Genomic DNA, 27,290 nt, shown 5'->3' with positions numbered 1-27,290 from the left:
CAAAACCATCTCCTTGGACTCCAAACCATCTCATTGGGTCAAAACCATCTCTTGGGCTCCAAAACCATCTCCTTGGGTCAAAACCATCTCATTGGGTCAAAACCATCTCCTTGGGCTCCAAAACCATCTCCTTGGGCTCCAAAACCATCTCATTGGGCTCCAAACCATCTCCTTGGCCTCCAAAACCATCTCCTTGGACTCCAAACCATCTCATTGGATCAAAACCATCTCTTGGGCTCCAAAACCATCTCCTTGGACTCCAAACCATCTCATTGGGTCAAAACCATCTCCTTGTGCTCCAAACCCGTCTCCTTGGGCTCCAAACCATCTCCTTGGGTTAAAACTGTCTTGGGCTCCAAAACCATCTCATTGGGTCAAAACTGTCATGGGTCAAAACCATCTCATTGGGTCAAAACCATCTCCTTGGGCTCCAAACCCATCTCCTTGGGTCAAAACACAAGATGGTTTCAGCTCAGAGGGTGAACTCAAGATGGTTCAACTCAAAGGGTCAACTCCTTTGAGTCAAAATCCGTTTTGGGTTCAGAAGCATCTCAGTGGCCACAAAATCACCTCCTTGGGCTCCAAAACCATCTCCTTGTCTCAAACCCCACCTGACTGGAGGTCCAGCCTCACCCTTCTCCTGATGGTCCCCCAGGGGTTGATTTGGGAGGTCAGCGGTGGGAGCCGGACCCTCCGCACCCCCGTTGGGCATTCCCCATCGGGAACCACCCGCGGACCTTCTCACCCCACCACAGATCCCACCGCAGCCCCGGAGCCGCCCCTTCCCCAACCCCACCGCCCCCACAACGTCCGGCGAGGAACCCCCCGGCGCCAAACCCGGCGAGACCCCACCAGAGGCGCGGCGGCGGACGCGGGGAGCGGCGCCGAGCCGCCGGCGCGGCCGTACCCCTGCGGCCAGTGCGGCAAGACCTTCGGCCGCCTGACCCACCTGAAGACCCACGAGCGGACGCACACGGGGGCGAAGCCGTACGGCTGCGGCGCCTGCGGCAAACGCTTCGGCCACCTGTCCACGCTGACCACGCACCGGCGGCTGCACACCGGCGAGCGGCCGTACGGCTGCGGCGCCTGCGGGAAGAGCTTCACCAACCCCTCGGACCTCAACAAGCACCGGCGGTCGCACACGGGCGAGCGGCCGTACCCGTGCCCGGCCTGCGGCAAGCGCTTCAGCCAGCAGTCCAACCTGACCATGCACCGGCGCAGCCACACCCAGGAGCGGCCCTACCCCTGCCGGGCGTGCGGCAAGAGCTTCAAGTACCTGGCGGACCTGACGGTGCACGAGCGCTCGCACACGGGCGAGCGGCCCTTCCCCTGCGGCCACTGCGGCAAGAGCTTCAGCAACAAGTCCTCGCTGGCCCGGCACGCGCGGATCCACGCCCGGGCGGCCGCCAGGGACAAGTGACGGCGGGCGGGGGGCGTTGGTGGCCGTGGGGAGGAGCTCTGGGGGATGGGGGGCGGCGGCGGAGCCCCGTGAGGGTGGTGGGTCCAGATGCTGGCTCGGTGGTGCTGGAGATGGGAGCGATGCGGTGGCCCCAGAACCGTCCCGAGGTGGGTCAAACATGGATGAGGATGGACGTGAGCTGATGTTTGATGTCTCCCGTGAGCTGGTGGCTCCAGGATGCCACTCACAGAGTTCCCACATGGGTGGTTGGATGTGCCCCATGACCTGGTGGCTCCATGATCCCATTCCCTGCTCCCAGGTATCCCACATGAGTGGTGAAATGTCCTCCATGACCTGGCGGCTCCATGATCGCACTCCCTGACCCTGGAGATCCCACATGAGTGGTGGGATGTCCCCCAGGACCTGGTGGCTCCATGATCGCGTTCCCTGACCCTGGAGATCCCACATGGGTGGTGGGATGTCCCCCAGGACCTGGTGGCTCCATGATCCCGTTCCCTGATCCCCCAGACCCAACAGGGGTGGTAGGACATGGCTGATGGGACCCATGAGCCTGGTGGCTCCACATCTTGGCTCCCTGGTCCTGGACAAGGGAGCGCTGTGGTGCCCCAGGACCATCCTGAGGTGGCTCAGACATGGATGAGGATGGATGTGAGCTGATGTTTAATGTCCCCCATGACCTGGTGGCTCCATGATCCATTCCCTGACCCTGGAGATCCCACATGAGTGGTGGGACATCCCCCATGATCTGGTGGCTCCATGATCGCATTCCCTGCTCAAAGAGATCCCACATGGGTGGTGAGATGTCCCCTGTGAGCTGGTGGCTCCATGATCACATTCCCTGCTCCCAGAGATCCCATAGGGGTGGTGGGACATCCCCCATGACCTGGTGGCTCCATGATCACATTCCCTGACCCTGGAGATCCCAGGAGTGGTGGGACATCCCCCATGACCTGGTGGCTCCATGATCCCTTTCCCTGCTCCCAGAGATGCCACATGGGTGGTGGGACGTCCCCCATGACCTGGTGGCTCCATGATCCCACTTCCCCAAGAAATTTCCCCAGATCCCTTCTGGGAAATTCAGGGTACCCCCCAATTCCTGCTTCCCCCCACTTTGGGGTCTCCCCAGATCCCTCCCTCGCCCGCAGCTCCCTGGACCCCCTCAGAATTCCAGGACCCCCAATCCCTTCCTGCCTCCCAAGCCTGGATTGTTCCAAAGATCTCCCCAATCCCAGAACCCCCCAAAATCCTGGACATCCCCCCACTCCCCAGCCTTGGAATTTGAGTTTTTCCTTGAATTTTGGGATTTTTTTCCCCTCCCGAGTTACCCAGGGACACCCCACCCCAAGATTTTGCATCCATTTTTTTGGCTTTTTTCCCATTTTTCCTTCGCTTCCAAAATCCCTTTTTTGGCAGGAAATGGGAAATTCAGATGGAAAACACCACCTTTCCCTGCATTCGGACAGGGATGAAGGTTTTGCCAAGAGAACCAAAAATAAGGGAGAAGAACCAAAAATATGGGAGAAAAACCAAAATAAAAGGAGAAAAAACATAAAAAATGACCCAAACTCAAAGGTTTTCCTGGGTTTCGGAAAAAAAAATCCCAAAACCCAAAGGGTTTTCTTGGGTTTCAGAAAAAGAAATCCTAAAACCCAAAGGGTTTTCTTAGGTTTCAGAAAATAATCCCCAAATCCCAAGGGTTTTCCTTGGTTTCAGGGAAAAAAATCCCAAAAACTCAAAGGTTTTCCTGGGTTTCACTAAAAAATTCCCCAAAACCCAAAGGTTTTCCTGAGTTTCAGAGAAAAAAATCCCCAAATCCCGAGGGTTTTCCTGGGTTTCAGGAAAAAAATCCCCAAAACCCAAAGGGTTTTCTTGGTTTCAGAAAAAAAAAAATCCCCAAATCCCGAGGGTTTTCCAGGGTTCCCTGGTGGTGCTGTTGGATTTTTGGCGAGAAAAAAGGAAACCTCTCCAGAGAACGCCATTTCCCTGCGTTTCGGGGTGACGTTTATGCCGCAAAAGCCGAAAGCACAGAAAAGCCGCGCCGCTGCCGAGCGCTCCCAAGGATTTGCGGGGTTTTTTTGGGGGGGAAAAGCGGAATTCCAGGGATTCATCCTCAGCTGGGGCACGGTGGGAGCTCAGCGAGCGGGCGGCAGCGCTCGAGGCCGGCGTGGACGCCGGTGACCGCGCGGCTCCGTGCCCAGCCGGCGACGACGGCGTGGTGCGGGCGGCCGGAGCGGAACTCCCTGGTCAGCCGGGCCGAGAAGGGGACGCGGATCTCCCGCCGGAGCCCGCGGAGAACCACGGCGCACTCGGAGCGCGCCGGGATCTCCCGCCGCACCTCGTGGCTTCGCCACACGAACTCGGTGACGCTGGCGCCGCCCGCCCACGGCACGGTGGTGACATTGCCCGGGTGCCACCCGCCCTGCTCAGGCAGGATCAGCGGGGCCGCCCGGAGCACGCCGCGGGCGGCCGCCAGCGCCGGCAGCTCGGCGCTCCAGCCGTGCTCCACCTCGGTGGCCTCCTCCAAGGTGACGGATCTGGCGGCCGCCTCGCAGCCGTCGTTCCTCACCGTCACCTCGGCCAGCTCCGCGTCCTCCGCGCTCTCCAGCGCCGCGCTGCCGTTGTAGGACACGTTGGCGATGGCGACGCCGGCCGCGCCTTGGCGCACCACCAGCACCTGGTACCACTTGTACCAAATCTCCTCGCCGTCCACGGCCACGAACAGCGCCTCCTGCTCCTTGGACGCTTTGCCCAGCCCGTCCGGGCTGCGGCCCACGAAGAGGTCGGTGAGGGGGCATCCCTCCACGGCGCCCTCGGGGGTGCTGCCAAAGGACGTGTCCACCCAGTCGAGCGCCTCGAAGCCGCCGGGGTTGAGCAGCAGCTGGAAGTCGGCGCTGCGCAGCTCCCGCTCGGCCCACGCGAAGGAGCAGAAGGCGCCGCGCGCGGGGTCGAAGGCGCCCAGGTTGCAGCCGCGGGCGGCCGTGGCGCAGACGAACTCGAGGCGGCCCGAGTGGCCGTTCCGGCTGGACACGGCGTCAGCCGGGATGTCGCCGCTGAACGGGACCCAGCGGAGCCAGGAGGGTGCGGCCGCGGAGCGACGGCGGCGGGGAAGGAGCCGGGAGGGAGCTGGAATGGAGTGGGATGGAGTGGGATGGGATTGGGAGGGACTGGGAGGGACTGGAATGGACTGGGATGGGATTGGGAGGGACTGGGATGGACTAGGATGGACTGGGATGGACTGGGATTGGACTGGGATGGAGTGGGATGGGATTGGGAGGGACTGGGATGGACTAGGATGGACTGGAATGGAGTGGGATGGACTGGGATGGAGTGGGATGGGATTGGGATTGGACTGGGATGGACTGGGATAGGATTGGGAGGGACTGGGATGGACTAGGATAGACTGGGGGGGATTAGGATGGACTGCGAAGGACTGGAATGGACTGGGATGGGATTGGGATGGACTGAGATGGACTGGGAAGGACTGGGAGGGGACTGGGAAGGACTGGGAGTGACTGGGATGGACGGGAAGTGACTGGGATGGACTGGGAGAAGCTGGGAAGGACTGGGAGGTGATTGGGAGGGACTGGCATGAACTGGGAGGGACTGGTCCGTACTGGGCCATGCTGGGATGGGCTCCAGGCCAGGACTCACCAGGGAGCTCCTCATGGTTCCTTCCCGGGGCGGGCACCGCCGGAATTCCGTAAATTCCTGAAATTCCCGAAACCCCCGGGACCTCCGGGACGAGCAGCAGCAGCAGCAGCGCCAGGCCCTGGGGGAGCCGGGGCCGTCACCAACCCCAAACCCTGACCCCAAATCCCGACCCCAAACCCGAGCCCAAACAGCGACCCCAAACCCGATTCCAAACCCAATTCCAAACCCAATTCCAAACCTGATCCCAAGCCCAACCCCAAATCTGATCCCAAACCCAACCCCAAGTCCCAACCCCAAACCCCGACCCCAAACCCGACCCCAAACACCGACCCCAAACCCGATTCCAAACCTGACCCCAAACCCAACCCCAAATCTGATCCCAAACCCAACGCCAAATCCCGACCCCAAACCCCAACCCCAAACCCGACCCCAAACACCGACCCCAAACCCGATTCCAAACCTGACCCCAAACCCAACCCCAAATCTGATCCCAAACCCAACGCCAAATCCCGACCCCAAACCCCAACCCCAAACCCGACCCCAAACACCGACCCCAAACCCGATTCCAAACCCGATTCCAAACCTGATCCCAAACCCAACCCCAAATCTGATACCAAACCCAACCCCAAATCCCAACCCCAAACCCGACCCCAAGCCTAACCCCAAGCCCAACCCTAAACGCGACCCCAAGCCTAACCCCAAGCCCAACCCTAAACGCGACCCCAAACCTGACCCCAAACCTGACCCCAAATACCAACCCCAAACCTGACCCCAAACCCGACCCCAAATCCCAACCCCAAACCCGACCCCAAATCCCAACCCCAAACCCTGACCCCAAATCCCGACCCCAGACCCCGACCCCAAACCCGATTCCAAACCCAACCCCAAACCCAACCCCAAAACCCGACCCCAAATCCCAACCCCAAATCCCAAACCCAACCCCAAATCCCGACCCCTAACCCAATCCCAAACCCAAATCCCAACCCTAAACCCGACCCCAAGCCCAACCCCAAGCCCGACCCTAAACCCAACCCTAAACCTGACCCCAAATCCGACCCCAAACCCAACCCCAAAACCCAACCCCCAAACCCGACCCGAAACCCAATTCCAAACCGGATCCCAAACAAAACCCCAAACCCGACCCCAGATCCCGACCCCAAACCCGATTCCAAACCCAATTCCAAACTCGACCCCAAACCCGACCCCAAATCCTGATCCCAAACCCAACCCGAAACCCGATTCCAAACCCAACCCCAAACCCGGCCCCAAACCCAACCCCAAACCCGGCCCCAAACCCCGACCCCAAACCGAACCCGAAACCCGACCCCAAATCCCAACCCCAAACCCGGCCCCAAATCCCGACCCCAAACCCAACCCGAAACCTGACCCCAAATGCCAACCCCAAACCCGATTCCAAACCCAACCCCAAACCCGGCCCCAAACCCGACCCCAAATCCCAACCCCAAACCCGACCCCAAACCCCGACCCCAAACCCGACCCCAAACCCGATCCCAAACCCGACCCCAAATCCCAACCCCAAACCCGACCCCAAACCCGACCCCAAATCCCAACCCCGGCCCCAAACCCCGACCCCAAACCGAACCCGAAACCCGACCCCAAATTCCAACCCCAAACCCGATCCCAAACCCGACCCCAAATCCCAACCCGAAACCCAATCCCAAATCCCAACCCCAAACCCGATCCCAAATCCCGACCCCAAACCCCGACCCCAAACCCGACCCCAAAGTTCCCCGAGTTCAGGGATTTTTTGTTTAAAATTAATAAAATATAATTAAATTAAAATAAATTAAATTAAACATTTAAAAATCAAATATTTTTAATTAAAAACATTAAAAATTTTAAAAATTAAAAATTAAATAATAAAAAATAAAAATTAAAACATAAAAAATTGAAAATTCAAGATAATAAAAAATAAAAAATAAATTAAAAAATTAAAACATTAAGAATTGATAATTAAAAAAATAAAAAATTTTAAAATGAATTGAAAAATTAAAACATTAAAAATTGGAAATTAAAATTTTGAAATTAAAATATCAATAACTTTCAAATTAAGAATTAGAAAATTAATAATTAGAAATTGAAAATTAAAATATTAAAAATTAAAAATAAATAATTTTAAAACAGAAAATGACAATATTAAAAATTAAAACATTAAAAATTCGATTAAAATGAAATCATTAAAACTTTTAAACCTAAAAATGAAAAATTTTAAAACGAAACCACAGAATGTTAAAAGTTAAAAATTAAAAATTTTAAAATTCTAAATATTTAAAAATTAAAATATTTTTAAAATTAAAAAATTAAAACAAAAAAAAAGTAAAAACCTCAAAAGCATAAACAAGTCATTCAAAATTAAAAAAATTAAAATTAACGATAAAACCTCAAATTTAAAAAATCAAAAATTCAAAAAGCTGCAATTTCTCAGCGCTGGGGAAAAGAAATTCCCCTTTTCTTTTTTTTCTTCCCCCCCAGAAAATGACTGCAAATCCCCAGAACTTCCCGGGGGCCCGGACCGTACCTGGCGCGGCGCCATCGCTCCGGAGGCTGCGGAAAAATCCGGAATTTTCCCCCAAACCCCGCCCAAGCCTCCCCCATTTGGGTCCCTTTTGCCCCAAATCCCATTTTTTGTGCTTCCCTCCCTTCAAATTTTGGGGTTCCTCTCCCCAAATTCACATTTCTGGGGCTCCCTGGCTCCAAACTTGGGGTTCCTCAAGATCAAAACTCCAAATTTTGGGGCTCCCCTGCCCCAAATCCCCCTTTTGGGGCCCGTTTTGCCCAAAATCCCATTTTTTTGTTCCTCCCTCCCTCCAAATTTTGGGGCTCCCCCAATTCCCAGCTTCAATTTTGGGGTTCCCACCCCAAAAATCTGAATTTTGGGGCATTCCCTGATAACAATTTTGGGTTTTCCCCTCCCCAAATTCACATTTTGGGATTCTCAAGCTCCAAATTTGGGGTCCCCTCTCCCAAAATTCACATTTTTTGGGTCTCCCCCTGTAATTTTTGGGGCGCCTTCAACCAAAATTCACATTTTTGGCACCGCCTCTTCCAATTTTGGGGCTCCCTTTCCCCAAATCCCCGTTTTGGGTCCCTTTTGCCCAAAATCCCCTTTTTTGTTCCTCGCTCCCTTCAAATTTTGGGGCTCCCCCTCCCCAAATTCACATTTTTGGGCTCCCTGCCTCCAAATTTTGGGGTTCCCTAAACCCAAAACTCCGATTTTTGGGGCTCCCCTTCCCCAAATCTGCATTTTGGGGTTCCCCAGCTCCGATTTTTGGGGTTTTCCTTCCCAAATCCCCATTTTGGCGCTCCCCAGACTCCGAATTTTGGGGTCCCCCCTCACCTGCGCGCCTGTTCCTGAGAAAATCCCTTTTTTGGGGGTTTCTCAGCCGATTTTGGGGTTTTTGGAGTGATTTGAGCCCCAATACCGCCCCAAAAACCTCCCCGGAAAAACGTCAAAAATGCAAAAAAAAGCAAAAAAAAGCCCAAAAAGCAGAAGTGGGATTTTTTGTGGGCGATTTTTCCGCTTTTTGAGGATTTTTCACTTCACTTTTCAGGTTTTTTTTTTTTTAAATTCGAGGCTCGGAAAGGTCAAAAACCCCAAAACGGCATCAAGAAATCAGCGATTTTTGGGGGGAAATTCAAGAATTTCTGCTTTTCCCAGGGTGAGGTTTGAAAAAATCTTTTTGTTTTTTAACGAAAGACCTCCAAAAAAAGAGCCAAAACAGCCCCAAAATCATTGAGAGACCCTAAAATACCGCCCAAAATCCCATGAAATGAACCAAAATCCCATAAAATGACCCAAACCCTACAAAACAAACCCAAACTCCACAAAATGAACCCAAAACCCAAAAAATACCCAAAACCCCATAAATTGAATCCAAACCCCCCAAAATGAACCAAAATCCCCCAAAATAATCCAAACCCCACAAAAAAACCAAAACCCCACAAAATGAACCCAAACCCCACAGAATGAACCCAAACCCCACAAAAAAAACCCCAAACACCCCAAAATAAACCCAAAACCTACAAAAAACCCAAAACCTCAGGAAATAAACCCAAACCCCACAAAATGGACCCAAACCCCACAAAAAAACCAAAACCCCACAAAATGAACCCAAACCCCACAGAATGAACCCAAACCCCACAAAAAAACCAAAACCCCATAAAATGAACCCAAAATGGCCCCAGAGACCCCAAAAGTCCGCCCAGGGCATTCGGAAAATTCCCAATTTTGGGGTTTTCCCGCTCAAAAATTCAAATTTTGGGGTTTGCCACCCCCGACCCCAAATTGTCCCCAAAAATCCCCCAAAATCCCAAACGCCTCCCCCCCCCCAGTGCCCCTCCCCCCTCCCAGTGCTCCCAGTCCCAAACTGGGAAGGAACCGGAGCCGCCGCAGGTCCAAGGAAACTTTATTGGGGGGGAGCCCAAAAATGGGGAAAAAACCCCAAAAATGGGAGAAAGACCCAGAAAAGGGGGGAAAGACCCCAAAAAAGGGGGAATTTACCCCAAAGTAGTGTCAGCGTCCCAAAAAAGGGGGAAAGAGCCCAAAAAAAGGGGGGAGAGACCCCAGGGGGGTCAAAAAACTCCAAAAAAAGGGGGGGAAATCCCAAAAAAAAGGAAATCTTAAATAAAGAGTGAAAATCCCAAAAATAGAATGGAAATCCCAAAAAAAAAAAGTGAAAATCACCCAAAAAAGGGGGAAATCCTAAATAAAGAGTGGAAACCCCAAAAAAAGAGTGGAAATCCCCCCCAAAAAAGGGGAAATCCCCCAAAAAAGGGGGGAAATCCCAAAAAATGGGGGGAATCCTAAATAAAGCAGGAAAATCCCAAATAAAAGGGGAAAATCCCCCTGGGGTGGCCAAAAATCCCAAAAAATCTGAAATAAGGAGGAAAATCCCAAATAAAGAGTGAAAATCCCAAGTAAAAGGGGAGAAATCCCAAATAAAAGGGGAGAAAACCCCAAAAAAACTCAAAACGGGGAAATCCCACTTGGGGGGGTCACAATCCCAAAACCACTCCAAAAAATCGGAATAAAGGGGGAAAATCCCCTCTCTGGGATGGTGAAAAATCCCAAAAAATCCCCAAAAAATCAGAAAAAACCCCCCCAAAAAATCCCAAAAATAAAAAAAAAATTCAGAAAAAAATCCAGAAAAATCCCAAAACCTGCAGAAATCCCAAATAAAGGGGCTCAGATTTTGGAGGGTCCCAAGAGTGAGGCAGGACCAGAAAATCTCCCCCAAAAATTGGAATAAAGAGGCAAAATCCCCCCTCTGTGATGGTGAAAAATCCCAAAAAAATCAGCAATAAATGCCAAAAAAATCCCAAAAATTGGGGGAGATCCCAAATAAAGGGGGTCAGACTTCGGGGGTTCCCAGGAGTGGGGCAGAGACCGGAACATCCCCCCAAAAATCGGAATAAAGGGGCAAAATCCCCGCTTTGTGATGGTGAAAAATGCCGAAAAATCAGAAAAAAACAGGAAAAAATCAGAAAAAAATAAAAAAAAAAACAGAAAAAACCAGAAAAAAATCCCAAAAAATGCGAAAACCCCAAAGAAAGCCCAAAGAATCCCAAAGGGCGCGCGGGGACCGCGGGGCTCAGTCCCGGCGCAGGTTCTTCAGCCGCTCCTCCAGGTCGGCGTCGGCGTCGGCCAAAGCGGCCGCGGCGGCCTCGGCGCCACCGCGCCCCTCGCCCGCCGCCAGAGACCCGCCCGGGGCCGGCAGAGCTGGGGATGGACACGGACACGGGGACGCTCAGGGGACACTGAGGGGACAACCAACCCCAAACCATCCCACAGAGGTTATCCCAAAACCCAAATCATCCCACAGAGGTTATCCCAAAAACCCCAACCATCCCACACGGCTTATCCCAAAAACCCAAACCATCCCACATGGGTTATCCCAAAACCCAAACCATCCCACACAGACACAGGGATGCTCAGGGGACACTGAGGGGACAACCCAACCCCAAACCATCCCACATGGGTTACCCTAAAACCCAAACCATCCCACACAGACACGGGTTATCCCAAAACCCAAACCATCCCACACAGACACGGGTTATCCCAAAAACCCAAACCACCTCACACGGGTTATCCCAAAACCCCAAACCATCCCACATGGGTTATCCCAAAACCCAAACCATCCCACACAGACACGGGTTATCCAAAAAACCCAAACCATCCCACACAGACACTGGTTATCCCAAAACCCCAAACCATCCCACATGGGTTATCCCAAAACCCCAAACCATCCCACACGGGTTATCCCAAAACCCCAAACCATCCCACACAGACACGGGTTATCCCAAAAACCCAAACCACCTCACACGGGTTATCCCAAAACCCAAACCATCCCACACGGGTTATCCTAAAACCCCAAACCATCCCACACAGACACGGGTTATCCCAAAACCCCAAACCATCCCGCATAGACACGGGTTATCCCAAAACCCCAAACCATCCCACAGAGGTTATCCCAAAACCCCAAACCATCCCGCATAGACACGGGTTATCCCAAAACCCCAAACCATCCCACAGAGGTTATCCCAAAACCCCAAACCATCCCACAGAGGTTATCCCAAAACCCCAAACCATCCCACATGGGTTATCCCAAAAACCCAAACCATCCCACAGGGGTTATCCCAAAACCCAAACCATCCCACACGGGTTATCCCAAAACCCCAAACCATCCCACACAGACACGGGTTATCCCAAAACCCCAAACCATCCCACACGGGTTATCCCAAAAACCCAAACCATCCCACATGGGTTATCCCAAAACCCAAACCATTCCACACGGGTTATCACAAAAACCCCAAACCATCCCACACAGACACGGGTTATCCCAAAAACCCCAAACCATCCCACACGGGTTATCCCAAAAACCCAAACCATCCCACACGGGTTATCCCAAAAACCCAAACCATCCCACACAGACACGGGTTATCCAAAAACCCCAAACCATCCCACACAGACACGGGTTATCCCAAAAACCAAACCATCCCACACAGACACGGGTTATCCCAAAAACCCAAACCATCCCACACAGACACGGGTTATCCCAAAACCCAAACCATCCCACACAGATTAATCAAAATCCCACAAAGAGCACCCCAAAATCCCTGAGTACCCCAAAATCCCACCCAGATTATCATAAAATCCCATTAACCCCAAAATCCCACCCAGATTATCCCAAAATCCCACCCAGATTATCCCAAAATCCCATTAACCCCGAAATCCCACCCAGATTATCCCAAAATCCCACAAAGAGTACCCCAAAAATCCCACTACCCCAAAATCCCACCCAGATTATCCCAAAATCCCATTAACCCCAAATCCCACCCAGATTATCCCAAAATTCCACCCAGATTATCCCAAAATCCCATTAACCCCAAAATCCCATCCAGGTTATCCCAAAATCCCACAAAGAGTACCCCAAAAATCCCACTACCCCAAAATCCCACCCAGATTATCCCAAAATCCCATTGACCCCAAAATCCCGCACAGGTTATCCCAAAATCCCAATAACCCCAAATCCCACGCAGATTATCCCAAAATCTCCAGAAATGCCCTTGAGATTATCCCAAAATCCACCCGCCAATGCCCCAAAATCAACGCTTCCCAAATCCCAAAAATGTCCCAAAAATGGCCCCAAATCCTGTCCAGGATCCCAAATGTCCCCAGATATCCCAAACGTCCCCACATTCCCCCAGATTCCATCCAGGATTTCCCAGATTCCACCCAGGATGTCCCAAATGTCCCCAGATTCTCCCAAATCCCTCCCGAGATCCCCCAAACGCCCACCCCGAGCCCTTAAATCCCCACAAAATGTCCTTGAAATCCCAAAAAATTCCCTCAAAATCCCCCCAAAATCCCCCAAATCCTCCCAAAATACCCGCAAATGTCACTAAATCCCACAAATTCCCCAAAATTCCTCCTAAAATTCCCTCAAATTCCACCATAAATCCCCCAGACTCCCCCCAAATCCCCTGAAATCTCCCCAAAATCCCCCAAAATTCCAAAGTCCTCCCAAATCCCCCAAAATTCCCCCAAAACCCTCCCAAACCCCTTCCAGGCTCCTCAACAATTTTCAAATATCCCAAAATCCTCCCAAAATCCCTCCAAAGCCCTCCCAGACTCCCCAAAATCCCCCCAAAACCCCCAATGTACCCCAAATTCCTGCCAGACTCCCCAGATTCCCCCAAATCCCCCCCCAAATCCCTCAAAATCCTCCAAAATCCTCCAAAATCCTCCCAAATTCCCCAAATCCCCCCAAATTGCCCTGGAACTTCCACACAAAATCCCCCCAAAATCCCCCAAAAACCATCCAAACTCCCCAAAATCCTCCCAAACTCCCCAAAAATGCCCCCAAATCCCCCAAAAGTCCTCCCAAAAATCTCCCCAAAATCCCCAAATATGCCTCAAAATCCCCCAAATCTCTCAAAATTCCCCCAAAATCCCCCAAATCCCCGCAACATCCTCCCAAAATCGCCCAAAATTCTCCCCAAATCCCCCAAAAATGCCCCAAAATCCCCCCAACATCCTCCCCAAATCCTCCAATATTATCCCCAAATCCCCCCAAAATCCCCCAAATTCCCCCAAAATCCCCCCAAAGATCCTCCCAAAACCCCCCCACTCCCCCCAAAATCCCTCAAAATCCCCCCAAAACCCCCCAAAAATCCTCCCAAAATCCTCCCAAAATCCCCCAAACCTCCCCAAAACTGTCTAAAATCCCCCACTATCCTCCCAAAAGCCGCCCAAATCCTCCCTAAATCCCCCCAAAATCCCCCAAAACTGCCCCAAATCCCCGAAAATCCTCCCAAAATCCCTCCAACTCCTCCCAAAATCCCCCAAAACCCCCCAAAATCCTCCCTAAACCCCCCCAAAATCCCCCAAAACTGCCCAAAATCCCCGAAAATCCTCCCAAAATCCCTCCAATTCCTCCCAAAATCCCTCAAAACCCCCCAAAATCCTCCCAAATCCTCCCTAAATCCCCCCAAAACTGCCCAAAATCCCCGAAAATCCTCCCAAAATCCCTCCAATTCCTCCCAAAATCCCCCCAAACCCCCCAAAATCCTCCCAAATCCTCCCTAAATCCCCCCAAAATCCCCCAAAACTGCCCAAAATCCCTGAAAATCCTCCCAAAATCCCTCCAATTCCTCCCAAAATCCCTCAAAATCCCCCAAAACCCCCCAAAATCCTCCCTAAATCCCCCCAAAATCCCCCAAACCTGCCCCAAATCCCCGAAAACCCTCCCAAAATGCCGCAATCCCAGTCCCCCAGCCCCGCTCACTGGCCAGCTCCTCCGTCAGGTTCAGCCCCAGCTCGTCCAGGACCTGCGACACCACGGCGTCACTGCGGGGACAGGGACACTGAGACTGGGACGGACTGGGACAGACTGGGATGGACTGGGATGGACTGGGATGGACTGGGAGGGACTGGGATGGACTGGGATGGACTGCGACACCACGGCGTCACTGCGGGGACAGGGACACTGAGACTGGGATGGACTGGGACAGACTGGGATGGACTGGGACAAACTGGGATGGACTGGGACAGACTGGGATGGACTGGGACAGACTGGGACGGACCGGGATAGACTGGGATGGACTGGGGGGAACTGGGATGGACTGGGACAGACTGGGACGGACTGGGATGGACTGGGATGAACTGGGATGGACTGGGACACCACAGCGTCACCGCGGGGACAGGGACACTGAGACTGGGACACACTGGGACGGACTGGGACGGACTGGGACGGACTGGGATGGACTGGGATGGACTGGGACACCACAGCGTCACTGCGGGGACAGGGACACTGAGACTGGGACGGACTGGGATGGACTGGGATGGACTGGGATGGACTGGGACGGACTGGGACAGACTGGGACGGACCGGGATAGACTGGGATGGACTGGGACAAACAGGGACACCACAGCGTCACTGCGGGGACAGGGACACTGAGACTGGGACGGACTGGGACGGACTGGGATGGACTGGGACGGACTGGGACAGACTGGGACGGACTGGGACAGACTGGGACACACTGGGACGGACTGGGATGGACTGGGACGGAGTGGGATGGACTGGGACAGACTGGGACGGACTGGGACACACTGGGACGGACTGGGATGGACTGGGACACCACGGTGTCACTGCGGGGACAGGGACACTGAGACTGGGGACACTGGGACGGACTGGGACACACTGGGACAAACTGGGACACACTGGGACAAACTGGGACGGACTGGGATGGACTGGGACGGACTGGGATGGACTGGGACACACTGGGACGGACTGGGACACACTGGGATGGACTGGGATGGACTGGGACGGACTGGGATGGACTGGGACGGACTGGGACGGACTGGGACGGACTGGGATGGACTGGGACACCATGGTGTCACTGCGGGGACGGGGACACTGAGACTGGGGACACTGGGACGGACTGGGACGGACTGGGACACACTGGGACAAACTGGGACAGACTGGGACAAACTGGGACGGACTGGGATGGACTGGGACGGAGTGGGATGGACTGGGACAGACTGGGACGGACTGGGACACACTGGGACGGACTGGGACACACTGGGACGGACTGGGATGGACTGGGATGGACTGGGACACCACGGTATCACTGCGGGGACAGGGACGGACTGGGACTGGGGACACTGGGACAGACTGGGATGGAATGGGACGGATTGGGACTAACTGGGACACACTGGGACAGACTGGGATGGACTGGGATGGACTGGGACAGATTGGGACAAACTGGGACAGACTGGGATGGACTGGGGGACACTGCGAAACCACCGTGTCACTGCGGGGACAAGGACACTGAGAATGGGGACACTGGGACAGACTGGGACAGACTGGGATGGACTGGGACGGACTGGGACACCACGGCGTCACTGCGGGGACGGGGACACTGAGACTGGGGACACTGGGACAGACTGGACGGACTGGGATGGACTGGGATGGACTGGGACAAACTGGGACACCATGGTGTCACTGCGGGGACAGGGACACTGAGACTGGGACGGACTGGGATGGACTGGGATGGACTGGGATGGACTGGGACACACTGGGGGACACTACAACACCACGGTGTCACTGCGGGGACAGGGACACTGAGACTGGGACAGACTGGGACAAACTGGGACAGACTGGGATGAACTGGGATGGACTGGGACACCACAGCATCACTGCGGGGACAGGGACACTGAGACTGGGACACACTGGGACGGACTGGGATGGACTGGGACAAACTGGGACACCACGGCGTCACTGCGGGGACAGGGACACTGAGACTGGGACAGACTGGGACAGACTGAGACGGACTGGGACGGACTGGGACACCATGGTGTCACTGCGGGGACAGGGACACTGAGACTGGGGACACTGCCACAGACTGGGACGGACCGGGATGGACTGGGAGGGACTGGGATGGACTGGGACAGACTGGGACAAACTGGGACACACTGGACCTGCTCCGTCCCTGTGTCCCCTCTGTGCCCCATGCCCCGTGTCCCCACGTGTCCCCAGGAGTGTCCCCTGGGTGTCCCTAAGTGTCCCCTGATGTCCCTAAGTGTCCCCCAGGTGCCCCCAGCTGTCGCCCCAGCTGTCCCCAGCTGTCCCTTGGTGTCCCCAAGGTGTCCTCCCAGGTGTCCCCAGGTGTCCCCACCTCTCGTCCTCGTCGTCCTCGTCCCCGAGAGCATCGTCGATGGCGTCGCTCATCAGCTCCTCCTTCATGTCCATGAGCTCCGACTGCTTCTGGAACTCCAGCAGGATGCGCTGGATCTGCGGCAGCTTCAGCTGGGGACAGTGGGGACATCAGGGGACAGTGGGGACATCGGGGACACTGGGGACACTGGGGACACTGAGGGGACAATGGGGACACTGAGGGGACACTGGGGACACTGGGGACACTGAGGGGACAATGGGGACACTGGGGGACATTGGGGACCCTGAGGGGACATTGGGGACCCTGAGGGGACAATGGGCACACTGGGGACAATGGGGACACTGGGGACACTGGGGGACATTGGGGACAGTGGGGACACTGGGAACACTGGGGGACACTGGGGACACTGAGGGGACAATTGGGACACTGGGAACACTGGGGGACATTGGGGACACTGAGGGGACATTGGGGACACTGGGGACATTGAGGACACTGGGGGACACTGGAGACAGTGGGGACACTGAGGACATAGGGGACATTGGGGACACTGGGGATACTGGGGACATTGGGGACATTGGGGACACTGAGGGGACATTGGGGACACTGGGGATACTGGGGACATTGGTGACATTGGGGACACTGAGGGGACATTGGGGACACTGGGGATACTGGGGACATTGGGGACAGCGGGGACAATGGGGACACAGGGGAGCAAGGGACACTGGGGGGACTGGGGACATCAGTGACATCAGAGACACTGGGGACAGTGGGGACACTGGAGACATCGGGGACATTGAGGACATTGAGGACACTGGGGACAATGGGGACACAAGGGACATTGGGGACACACGGCGACAGCGGGGACAACGAGGGGACAATGGGGACGATGGAGATACTGAGGGGACACGCAGGGGACAACACGGTGACCACAGGGACACCAGCGTGGCAGTGGGGACACCCAGGTGACCCCGGCACTCCCACCTGTGTCCGTGGTGCCACCGTGACCCACGTGACACCCCAGGTGACACAGGGGATATCCCAGGTGACACAGGGGACACCCCAGGTGACACAGGGGACACCCCAGGTGACACAGGGGGCACCCCAGGTGACACAGGTGACACCCCAGGTGACACAGGGGATATCCCAGGTGACACAGGGGACACCCCAGGTGACACAGGGGACACCCCAGGTGACACAGGGGATATCCCAGGTGACACAGGGGACACCCCAGGTGACACAGGGGGCACCCCAGGTGACACAGGGGATAGCCCAGGTGACACAGGGGGCACCCCAGGTGACACAGGGGACACCCCAGGTGACACAGGGGACATCCCAGGTGACACAGGGGATAGCCCAGGTGACACAGGGGACACCCCAGGTGACACAGGGGACATCCCAGGTGACACAGGGGATATCCCAGGTGACACAGGGGGCACCCCAGGTGACACAGGGGACACCCCAGGTGACACAGGGGATAGCCCAGGTGACACAGGGGGCACCCCAGGTGACACAGGGGATATCCCAGGTGACACAGGGGACACCCCAGGTGACACAGGGGACACCCCAGGTGACATAGGGGGCACCCCAGGTGACACAGGGGACATCCCAGGTGACACAGGGGACACCCCAGGTGACACAGGGGATAGCCCAGGTGACACAGGGGACAACCCAGGTGACACAGGGGACACAGGTGACACCCCAGGTGACACAGGGGACACAGGTGACACCCCAGGTGACACAGGGGACACCCCAGGTGACACAGGGGATATCCCAGGTGACACAGTGACACAGGTGATATCCCAGATGATACACAGGGGACACCCCAGGTGACAGTGACCCTCCAGGTGACCCAGGTGACCCCACCTGTGTCCATGGTGCCACCGTGACCCAGGTGACACCCCAGGTGACACAGGTGATACCCCAGGTGACACAGGGAACACACGGGTGACACAGGCGACCTCACCTGCCGGTTCATGGTGGCCATGGCCCTGGTGACCCCAGGTGACACAGGTGACACGTCAGGTGACACAGTCACACACGGTGACACACAGGTGCCACAGTGCCACAGTGACACACGGTGACACACGGTGACACAGGTGACTCACCTGGCGGTTCATGGTGGCCATGGCCCGTGTCACCCCCCGCATGGCGCTGGCCATGGCGCTGTGGGATTTCAGGGTCTGCACGCGCAGTGCCACCCCCTGCACGTTGGCTCTCATGGCGATGAACTTGCGCTCGTAGCGCCGCGTGCGCACCAGGTCCTTGGCCAGCACCCGCACGGCGTCCTGGGGACAGGGACAGCGTCAGGGACAGGGACACGGGGACAGGGACAGCGTCCTGGGGACAGGGACAGCCTCAGGGACACGGGGACAGGGCCACAGGGACAGCGCCACAGGGACAGGGACATGGGGACAGGGACAGCGTCAGGAACAGGGACATGGGGACAGGGACAGGGGGACAGGGACACGGGGACAGGGACAGCGTCCTGGGGACAGGGACAGCCTCAGGGACACGGGGACAGGGCCACAGGGACAGGGCCACAGGGACAGGGACATGGGGACAGGGACATGGGGACAGGGACAGCCTCAGGGACAGGGACACGGGGATAGGGACATGGGGACAGGGACACGGGGATAGGGACAGCGTCCTGAGGACAGGGACAGCCTCAGGGACAGGGACATGGGGACAGGGACATGGGGACAGGGACACAGGAACAGGGACAGCATCCTGGGGACAGGGACAGCGTCAGGGACAGGGACACGGGGACAGGACACGGGGACAGGGACATGGGGACAGGGACACGGGGACAGGGACAGCCTCAGGGACAGGGACATAGGGACAGGGACAGCATCCTGGAGACAAGGACAGCCTCAGGGACAGGGACACGGGGACAGGGACACGGGGACAGGGACATGGGGACAGGGACACAGGAACAGGGACACGGGTACAGGGACAGCATCCTGAGGACAGGGACAGTGTCAGGGACAGGGGGACAGGGACATGGAGACAGGGACACAGGGACAGGGACAGCATCCTGGAGACAAGGACAGCCTCAGGGACAGGGACACGGGGACAGGGACATGGGGACAGGGACACAGGAACAGGGACACGGGTACAGGGACAGCATCCTGAGGACAGGGACAGTGTCAGGGACAGGGGGACAGGGACATGGAGACAGGGACACAGGGACAGGGACAGCATCCTGGAGACAAGGACAGCCTCAGGGACAGGGACACGGGGACAGGGACACGGGGACAGGGACATGGGGACAGGGACAGCCTCAGGGACAGGGACACGGGGACAGGGACACAGGAACAGGGACACGGGTACAGGGACATGGGGACAGGGACACAGGAACAGGGACAGCGTCCTGAGGACAGGGACAGTGTCAGGGACAGGGACATGGGGACAGGGACACAGGGAAAGGGACAGCATCCTGGAGACAAGGACAGGCTCAGGGACAGGGACATGGGGACAGGGACACGGGGACAGGGACATGGGGACAGGGACATGGGGCAGGGACAGCCTCAGGGACAGGGACATGGGGACAGGGACACAGGAACAGGGACACGGGGACAGGGACAGCGTCCTGAGGACAGGGACAGCGTCAGGGACAGGGACATGGGGACAGGGACATGGGGACAGGGACAGCGTCCTGAGGACAGGGACAGTGTCAGGGACAGGGACACGGGGACAGGGACATGGGGACAGGGACATGGGGACAGGGACAGCGTCCTGAGGACAGGGACAGTGTCAGGGACAGGGACACGGGGACAGGGACATGGGGACAGGGACAGCGTCAGGGACAGGGACATGGGGACAGAGACATGGGGACAGGGACACAGGAACAGGGACAGCGTCCTGGGGACAGGGGACACGGTCAGGACACGGGGACAGCGTCCTGGGGACAAAGGACACAGGGGACAGTGTCAGGGACACAGGGACAGTGTCCTGGGGACAGGGGACAGTGCCAGGGATGGGGACAGGGGACACGGACAGAGACAGAGGGGACAGGGACAGTGGGGACAGGGACAGCACCAGGGACAGTGGGACAGGGACTGTGGGGACAGGGACAGCATCCTGGGGACAGCAGGGACAGGGATGGGGACAGTGGGGACACCAGGGGACAGAAGGATGTCACATGGATTGACAGGGACAGCAGGGACAGAGAAGGACAAACGGACAGCAGGGACAGACAGGGGACAGTGGGGACATCAGGGGACAGAGAGGGACAGCCAGGGGACAGCAGGGACAGCCAGGAGACAGGGGGACACCAGAGTGACAAGGGGACATCGCCAGAGACGTGCAGGGACAGTGAGGGGACATCACGGGGACAGCGGGGACAAGGAGGGGACACACAAGGGACACCACAGGGACACACAGGGGACAGGCAGGGGACACCGTGGGGACAGCAGGGACATCTGGGGACAGGGAGGGTGTGGCAGGAAGCGACAGGGGACACTCCATGTCCCCCTCAGTGTCCCCTTGTCCCCTCCATGTCCCCCAGACCCCTCTGTGTCGCTTGTCCCCAATCCCCTCCCTCCTCTCCCACCCGCCATGTCCCCTCTGTCCCCTCTGTGTCCCCATGTCCCCAATGTCCCCTCGCACCATCTGGCCCTGCTGTCCCCTCAGTGTCCCCAGTGTCCCCTCTGTGTCCCCAAGTCCCCACTGACCATCTGCCCCAGTGTCCCCACTGTCCCCTCCCTGTCACCATGTCCCCTCTGTCCCTGCCATGTCCCCAGTGTCCGCAGTATCCCCAATGTCTCCTCAGTGTCCCCTGTCACCATCTGGCACAGCTGTCCCCTCAGTGTCCCCAGTGTCCCCATTGACCCCGTGTCCCCTGTCACCATCTGGCCCAGCTGTCCCCTCAGTGTCCCCATTGTCCCCGTGTCCCCAGTGTACCCTCTCACCATCTGGCCCAGCTGTCCCCTCAGTGTCCCCAGTGTCCCCACTGTCCCCTCAGTGTCCCCAGTGTCTGCAATGTCCCCTCAGTGTCCCCATGTCCCCTCAGTGTCCCCATGTCCCCTCAGTGTCCCCTCAGTGTCCCCTGTCACCATCTGGCCCTGCTTCGCCATCTTTTTGATGTCCACGATGATTTTCTTCTCCTGCGCCTCCAGCTTCAGCCGCTCGCGCTCCAGCTCGCGCACGGCGCGCGACAGCGCGCGCTGGTTCTGCCGCAGCAGCTCCTCCGGGGAGCGCCGCCGCCCGAACAGCACCTCCATGGGACACCTGGGGACATTGGGGACAGCAGTGACATCAGTGACACACCACAGGGACACGCACAGTGACACACAGGGACACGCAGTGACACACAGGGACACGCAGTGACACACAGTGACACACAGGGACACGCAGTGACACAGCGACAGCGCGCACTGGTTCTGCCGCAGCAGCTCCTCCGGGGAGCGCCGCCGCCCGAACAGCACCTCCATGGGACACCTGGGGACATTGGGGACAGCAGTGACATCAGTGACACACCACAGGGACACGCACAGTGACACACAGGGACACGCAGTGACACACAGGGACACGCAGTGACACACAGTGACACACAGGGACACGCAGTGACACAGCGACAGCGCGCACTGGTTCTGCCGCAGCAGCTCCTCCGGGGAGCGCCGCCGCCCGAACAGCACCTCCATGGGACACCTGGGGACATTGGGGACAGCAGTGACATCAGTGACACACCACACACCACAGGGACACGCAGTGACACACAGTGACACGCAGTGACACACAGTGACACACAGGGACACGCAGTGACACAGCGACAGCGCGCACTGGTTCTGCCGCAGCAGCTCCTCCGGGGAGCGCCGCCGCCCGAACAGCACCTCCATGGGACACCTGGGGACATTGGGGACAGCAGTGACACACACAGTGACCCAGTGACATCCGTGACATCAGTGACACACCACAGTGACACACAGGGACACAGGGACATCCGTGACATCAGTGACACACCACAGTGACACACAGGGACACAGGGACATCCGTGACATCAGTGACATCAGTGACACACCCCAGTGACACAGTGACATCCGTGACATCAGTGACACACCCCAGTGACACACAGGGACACAGGGACAGAGCGTGCTGGTTCTGCCACAGCAGCTCCTCCAGGGGGACACTGATGGGACACTGGGGACAGCCATGGGACACTGATGGGACACTGGGGACAGCAATGGGACACTGGGGACATTGGGGACAGCCATGGGACACTGATGGGACACTGGGGACAGCCATGGGACACTGATGGGACACTGGGGACAGCCATGGGACACTGATGGGACACTGGGGACACTGATGGGACACTGATGGGACACTGGGGACAGCAATGGGACACTGGGGACACCGGTGTGACACTGTGGACAGCAATGGGGACACTGGGACAGCGATGGCACACTGGGGACATTGGAGACAGCCATGGGACACTGGGGACGCTGGGGACAGCCATGGCACACTGGGGACACCGGTGTGACACTGGGGACATTGGGGACATGGGCAGGGGACATGGGGATGTGGCGACACCTGGAGATGGGGACAGGGGACACCGGGGGACACCGGGGGACAGGGGAGTGGCACACGGGGACAGGGGGGTGACACACGGGGACAGGGGGGTGGCACACGGGGACAGGGGGTGACACACGGGGACAGGGGGGGTGGCACACGGGGGACAGGGGGGTGACACACGGGGACAGGGGGGGTGGCACACGGGGACAGGGGGGTGGCACACGGGGACAGAGGGGTGACACACGGGGACAGGGGGGTGGCACACGGGGACAGGGGGTGGCACACGGGGACAGGGGGTGACACACGGGGACAGGGGGGTGGCACACGGGGACAGGGGGGTGGCACACGGGGACAGGGGGTGGCACACGGGGACAGGGGGGGTGGCACACAGTGACACACAGGTGCCACACGGAGGGGACACACGGGGGTGACAGACAGGGACAGGGGGGTGGCACACGGAGGGGACACACGGAGGGGACACACGGTGACACACGGGGGTGACAGGGACAGGGAGGTGACACACGGAGGGGACAGATAGTGACACGGGAGTAGCACACGGGGACAGGGGGGTGGCACACGGAGGGGACACACGAAAGGGACACACGAAAGGGACACACGGGGACACCCGGGGCTGCCACACGGAGCTCGGCCGGTCCCGCAGCCCCCCCGGCCCTCGGGACCCCCCAGAGCCGCTGCCGGCGCCCCGAACTCCCCGAGAGCCCAAAGCCGTGCCCAGCCGTCCCCGGGTGTCCCCGGGTGTCCCCGGGTGTCCCCGAATGTCCCCGGGTGTCCCCAAACGCCCCCGGGCCCCCCCGAGCGCCCCCGGCCCTCACCGGCTCCGCACGGCCACTTCCGCAAACAGTGACGTCACCGCGCTTCCGGTCACGCGACGCCGGGATGGTTTCGGTCACGTGAGGGTGCCGCCGGGAGGGGAGAACCATAGAGAAGCGGCCGCAGCGGCCGGAGCGGCCACTTCCGGTGGGGGAGCAGCGAGAGCGGCGGCCGGAGCGGCTCGGCCCGGGAGTGCGACACCTGGCGGCGCGGGGGCGACGGCGGACTGGGGATACTGGGAGCACTGGGAATGGGACTGGGGATACTGGGAGCACTGGGAATGGGACTGGGGATACTGGGAGCACTGGGAATGGGACTGGGGATACTGGGAATGGGGAACTGGGGATACTGGGGAGCACTGGGAATGGGACTGGGGATACTGGGAATGGGAACTGGAGAGACTGGGAGCACTGGGAATGGGACTGGGGATACTGGGAGCACTGGGAATGGGACTGGGGAGACTGGGAATGGGAACTGGGGATACTGGGAGCACTGGGAGCACTGGGAATGGGAACTGGGGATACTGGGAATGGGAACTGGTTATACTGGGAGCACTGGGAATGGGACTGGGGATACTGGGAGCACTGGGAATGGGCTGGGGAGACTGGGAATGGGAACTGGGGAGACTGGGAATGGGACTGGGTATACTGGGAGCACTGGGAATGGGAACTGGGGATACTGGGAATGGGAACTGGGGAGACTGGGAATGGGGAACTGGGGATACTGGGAATGGGAACTGGGCCATACTGGGAGCACTGGGAATGGGATTGGGGATACTGGGAATGGGAACTGGTTATACTGGGAGCACTGGGAATGGGACTGGGGATACTGGGAATGGGAACTGGGGATACTGGGAGCACTGGGAATGGGAACTGGGGATACTGGGAATGGGAACTGGGGATACTGGGAGCACTGGGAATGGGAACTGGGGATACTGGGAGCACTGGGAATGGGACTGGGGAGACTGGGAATGGGAACTGGGGATACTGGGAGCACTGGGAATGGGAACTGGGGATACTGGGAGCACTGGGAATGGGAACTGGGGAGACTGGGAGCACTGGGAATGGGAACTGGGCCATACTGGGAATGGGACTGGGCCATACTGGGAGCACTGGGAATGGGACTGGGCCATACTGGGAATGGGACTGGGCCATACTGGGAGCACTGGGAATGGGAACTGGGCCATACTGGGAATGGGACTGGGCCATACTGGGAGCACTGGGAATGGGAACTGGGCCATACTGGGAATGGGACTGGGCCATACTGGGAGCACTGGGAATGGGACTGGGCCATACTGGGAATGGGACTGGGCCATACTGGGAGCACTGGGAATGGGAACTGGGCCATACTGGGAATGGGACTGGGCCATACTGGGAGCACTGGGAATGGGACTGGGCCATACTGGGAATGGGACTGGGCCATACTGGGAGCACTGGGAATGGGAACTGGGGATACTGGGAATGGGACTGGGGATACTGGGAATGGGAACTGGGGATACTGGGAGCACTGGTTATACTGGGAATGGGAACTGGGGATACTGGGAGCACTGGGAATGGGAACTGGGGATACTGGGAGCACTGGGAATGGGACTGGGGAGACTGGGAATGGGAACTGGGGATACTGGGAGCACTGGGAATGGGAACTGGGGATACTGGGAATGGGAACTGGGGATACTGGGAGCACCGGGAATGGGAACTGGGCCATACTGGGAGCACCGGGAATGGGACTGGGCCATACTGGGAGCACTGGGAATGGGACTGGGCCATACTGGGAGCACTGGGAGCGCTGGGGACTCTGAGGAAGAGTGGCACCCACACCCCCTCCCAGTATAAACCAGTATAGACCAGTATAAACCAGTATAAACCAGTATAACCAATCTTGCCCCCCCCTCCCAGTCCAAACCAACCCAAACCAGTCCAGACCAGTCCAAACCAGTATAAACCAGTCCAGACCAGTCCAAACCAGTCCAGACCAGTCCAGACCGGTATAAACCAGTCCAAACCAACCTAGACCAGTCCAAACCAGTATAAACCAGTCCAGACCAGTCCAAACCAGTATAAACCAGCGCAGACCAGTCCAGACCAGTATAAACCAGTCCAGACCAGTCCAAACCAGTATAAACCAGCACAGACCAGTCCAACCAGACCTATAAAACCAGTCCAAACCAGTATAAACCAGTCCAGACCAGTCCAGACCAGTATAAACCAGTCCAAACCAGTATAAAACCAGTCCAGACCAGTCCAGACCAGTCCAAACCAGTATAAACCAGTCCAGACCAGTATAAACCAGTCCAGACCAGTCCAAACCAGTATAAACCAGTCCAGACCAGTATAAACCAGCACAGACCCAGTCCAGACCAGTCCAAACCAGTCCAAACCAGTATAAACCAGCACAGACCAGTCCAGACCAGTACAAACCAGTATAAACCAGTCCAGACCAGTCCAGACCAGTATAAACCAGCACAGACCAGTCCAGACCAGTACAAACCAGTATAAACCAGTCCCTTGGCTCTTTAATCCGGGCCCGAGCAGCGCTGGGGGGGGGAGGGGGCGGCCCCGCCCGGGGAATAAATAGGGGAGGGGATTTGGGGTTTTTTGGGATTTTTGGGATTTTTTGGGGGTTTTTTGGGATTTTTGGGATTTTTTGGAGCTTTTGGGATTTTTGGGGGATTTTTGGGTTTTTTTTTTTCTATGTTTTTGGGGGTTTTTTTGGGATTATTTGGGATTTTTGGGTGACTTTTTGTGGGGTTTTGGGGTTTTTTTTGGGGTTTTTTTTGGAGTTTTGGGGGGTTTTTTTGGGATTATTTGGGATTTTTGGGGGTTTTTGGGTGACTCTTTGTGGGGTTTTGGGTTTTTTTTGGGTTTTTTTTCTGGGGTTTTGGGTTTTTTTTTTGGGATTATTTGGGATTTTTGGGCGGGCTTTTTGTGGGGTTTTTGGGATTTTTTAGGGGACTTTTTGTGGAGTTTTGGGGTTTTTTTCTGGGGTTTTGGGGGATTTTTTTTTGGGATTATTTGGGATTTTTTGGGGGGCTTTTTGCGGTGTTTTTGGGATTTTTTAGGGGACTTTTTGTGGGGTTTTGGGGTAGTTTTGGGTTTTTTCTGGGGTTTTGGTGGTTTTTTTTGGGATTATTTGGGATTTTTTGGGCGGGCTTTTTGCGGTGTTTTTGGGATTTTTTAGGG

At 56.8% G+C, this 27,290-nt stretch overlaps 3 protein-coding genes across 3 annotated transcripts; 1 reads left to right on the top strand and 2 right to left on the bottom strand.

Moving 5' to 3' along the window:
- Window positions 1-655: 655 nt before the first annotated feature.
- Window positions 656-1,452, top strand: LOC137466681 (oocyte zinc finger protein XlCOF19-like; the record flags this gene model as incomplete). The annotated part of the gene is made up of 1 exon (XM_068178372.1): window positions 656-1,452. A coding segment is annotated over one exon (765 nt), but the record flags the coding sequence as incomplete, so codon positions are not given.
- A 2,011-nt stretch (window positions 1,453-3,463) lies between these two features.
- LOC137466680 (natterin-3-like) lies at window positions 3,464-7,625 on the bottom strand. Its single transcript, XM_068178371.1, has 2 exons — window positions 7,611-7,625; window positions 3,464-4,697 (listed from the first exon to the last, which is right to left on the bottom strand). Exons 1-2 carry the CDS (start codon window positions 7,623-7,625, stop codon window positions 3,531-3,533), a joined length of 1,182 nt encoding a protein of 393 aa, XP_068034472.1. The 3' UTR covers window positions 3,464-3,530.
- Window positions 7,626-9,482: 1,857 nt separating this feature from the next.
- On the bottom strand, window positions 9,483-24,204 carry LOC137466678 (charged multivesicular body protein 2a-like). Its single transcript, XM_068178368.1, has 6 exons — window positions 24,114-24,204; window positions 21,825-21,999; window positions 18,876-19,055; window positions 16,771-16,901; window positions 14,380-14,441; window positions 9,483-10,811 (listed from the first exon to the last, which is right to left on the bottom strand). Exons 2-6 carry the CDS (start codon window positions 21,990-21,992, stop codon window positions 10,684-10,686), a joined length of 669 nt encoding a protein of 222 aa, XP_068034469.1. The 5' UTR covers window positions 21,993-21,999; window positions 24,114-24,204; the 3' UTR covers window positions 9,483-10,683.
- Window positions 24,205-27,290: the final 3,086 nt, after the last annotated feature.

Source organism: Anomalospiza imberbis, unplaced genomic scaffold, assembly GCF_031753505.1.
Source record: "Anomalospiza imberbis isolate Cuckoo-Finch-1a 21T00152 unplaced genomic scaffold, ASM3175350v1 scaffold_389, whole genome shotgun sequence".
Lineage (NCBI taxonomy): Eukaryota > Metazoa > Chordata > Aves > Passeriformes > Viduidae > Anomalospiza > Anomalospiza imberbis.
This window is presented reverse-complemented; position numbering and strand designations above follow the sequence as displayed.

What these genes read in the sequence shown, in the direction of transcription:
- LOC137466678 (XM_068178368.1), bottom strand. Translation starts at nt 21,992, where the DNA reads ATGGAGGTGCTGTTCGGGCGGCGGCGCTCCCCGGAGGAGCTGCTGCGG. An exon ending in TGGCGAAGCAGGGCCAGATG is followed by an intron (nt 19,056 to 21,824) that starts GTGACAGGGGAC and finishes CCCTGTCCCCAG; the next exon opens with GACGCCGTGCGGGTGCTGGC. An exon ending in TGGCCACCATGAACCGCCAG is followed by an intron (nt 16,902 to 18,875) that starts GTGAGTCACCTG and finishes CACTGTCCCCAG; the next exon opens with CTGAAGCTGCCGCAGATCCA.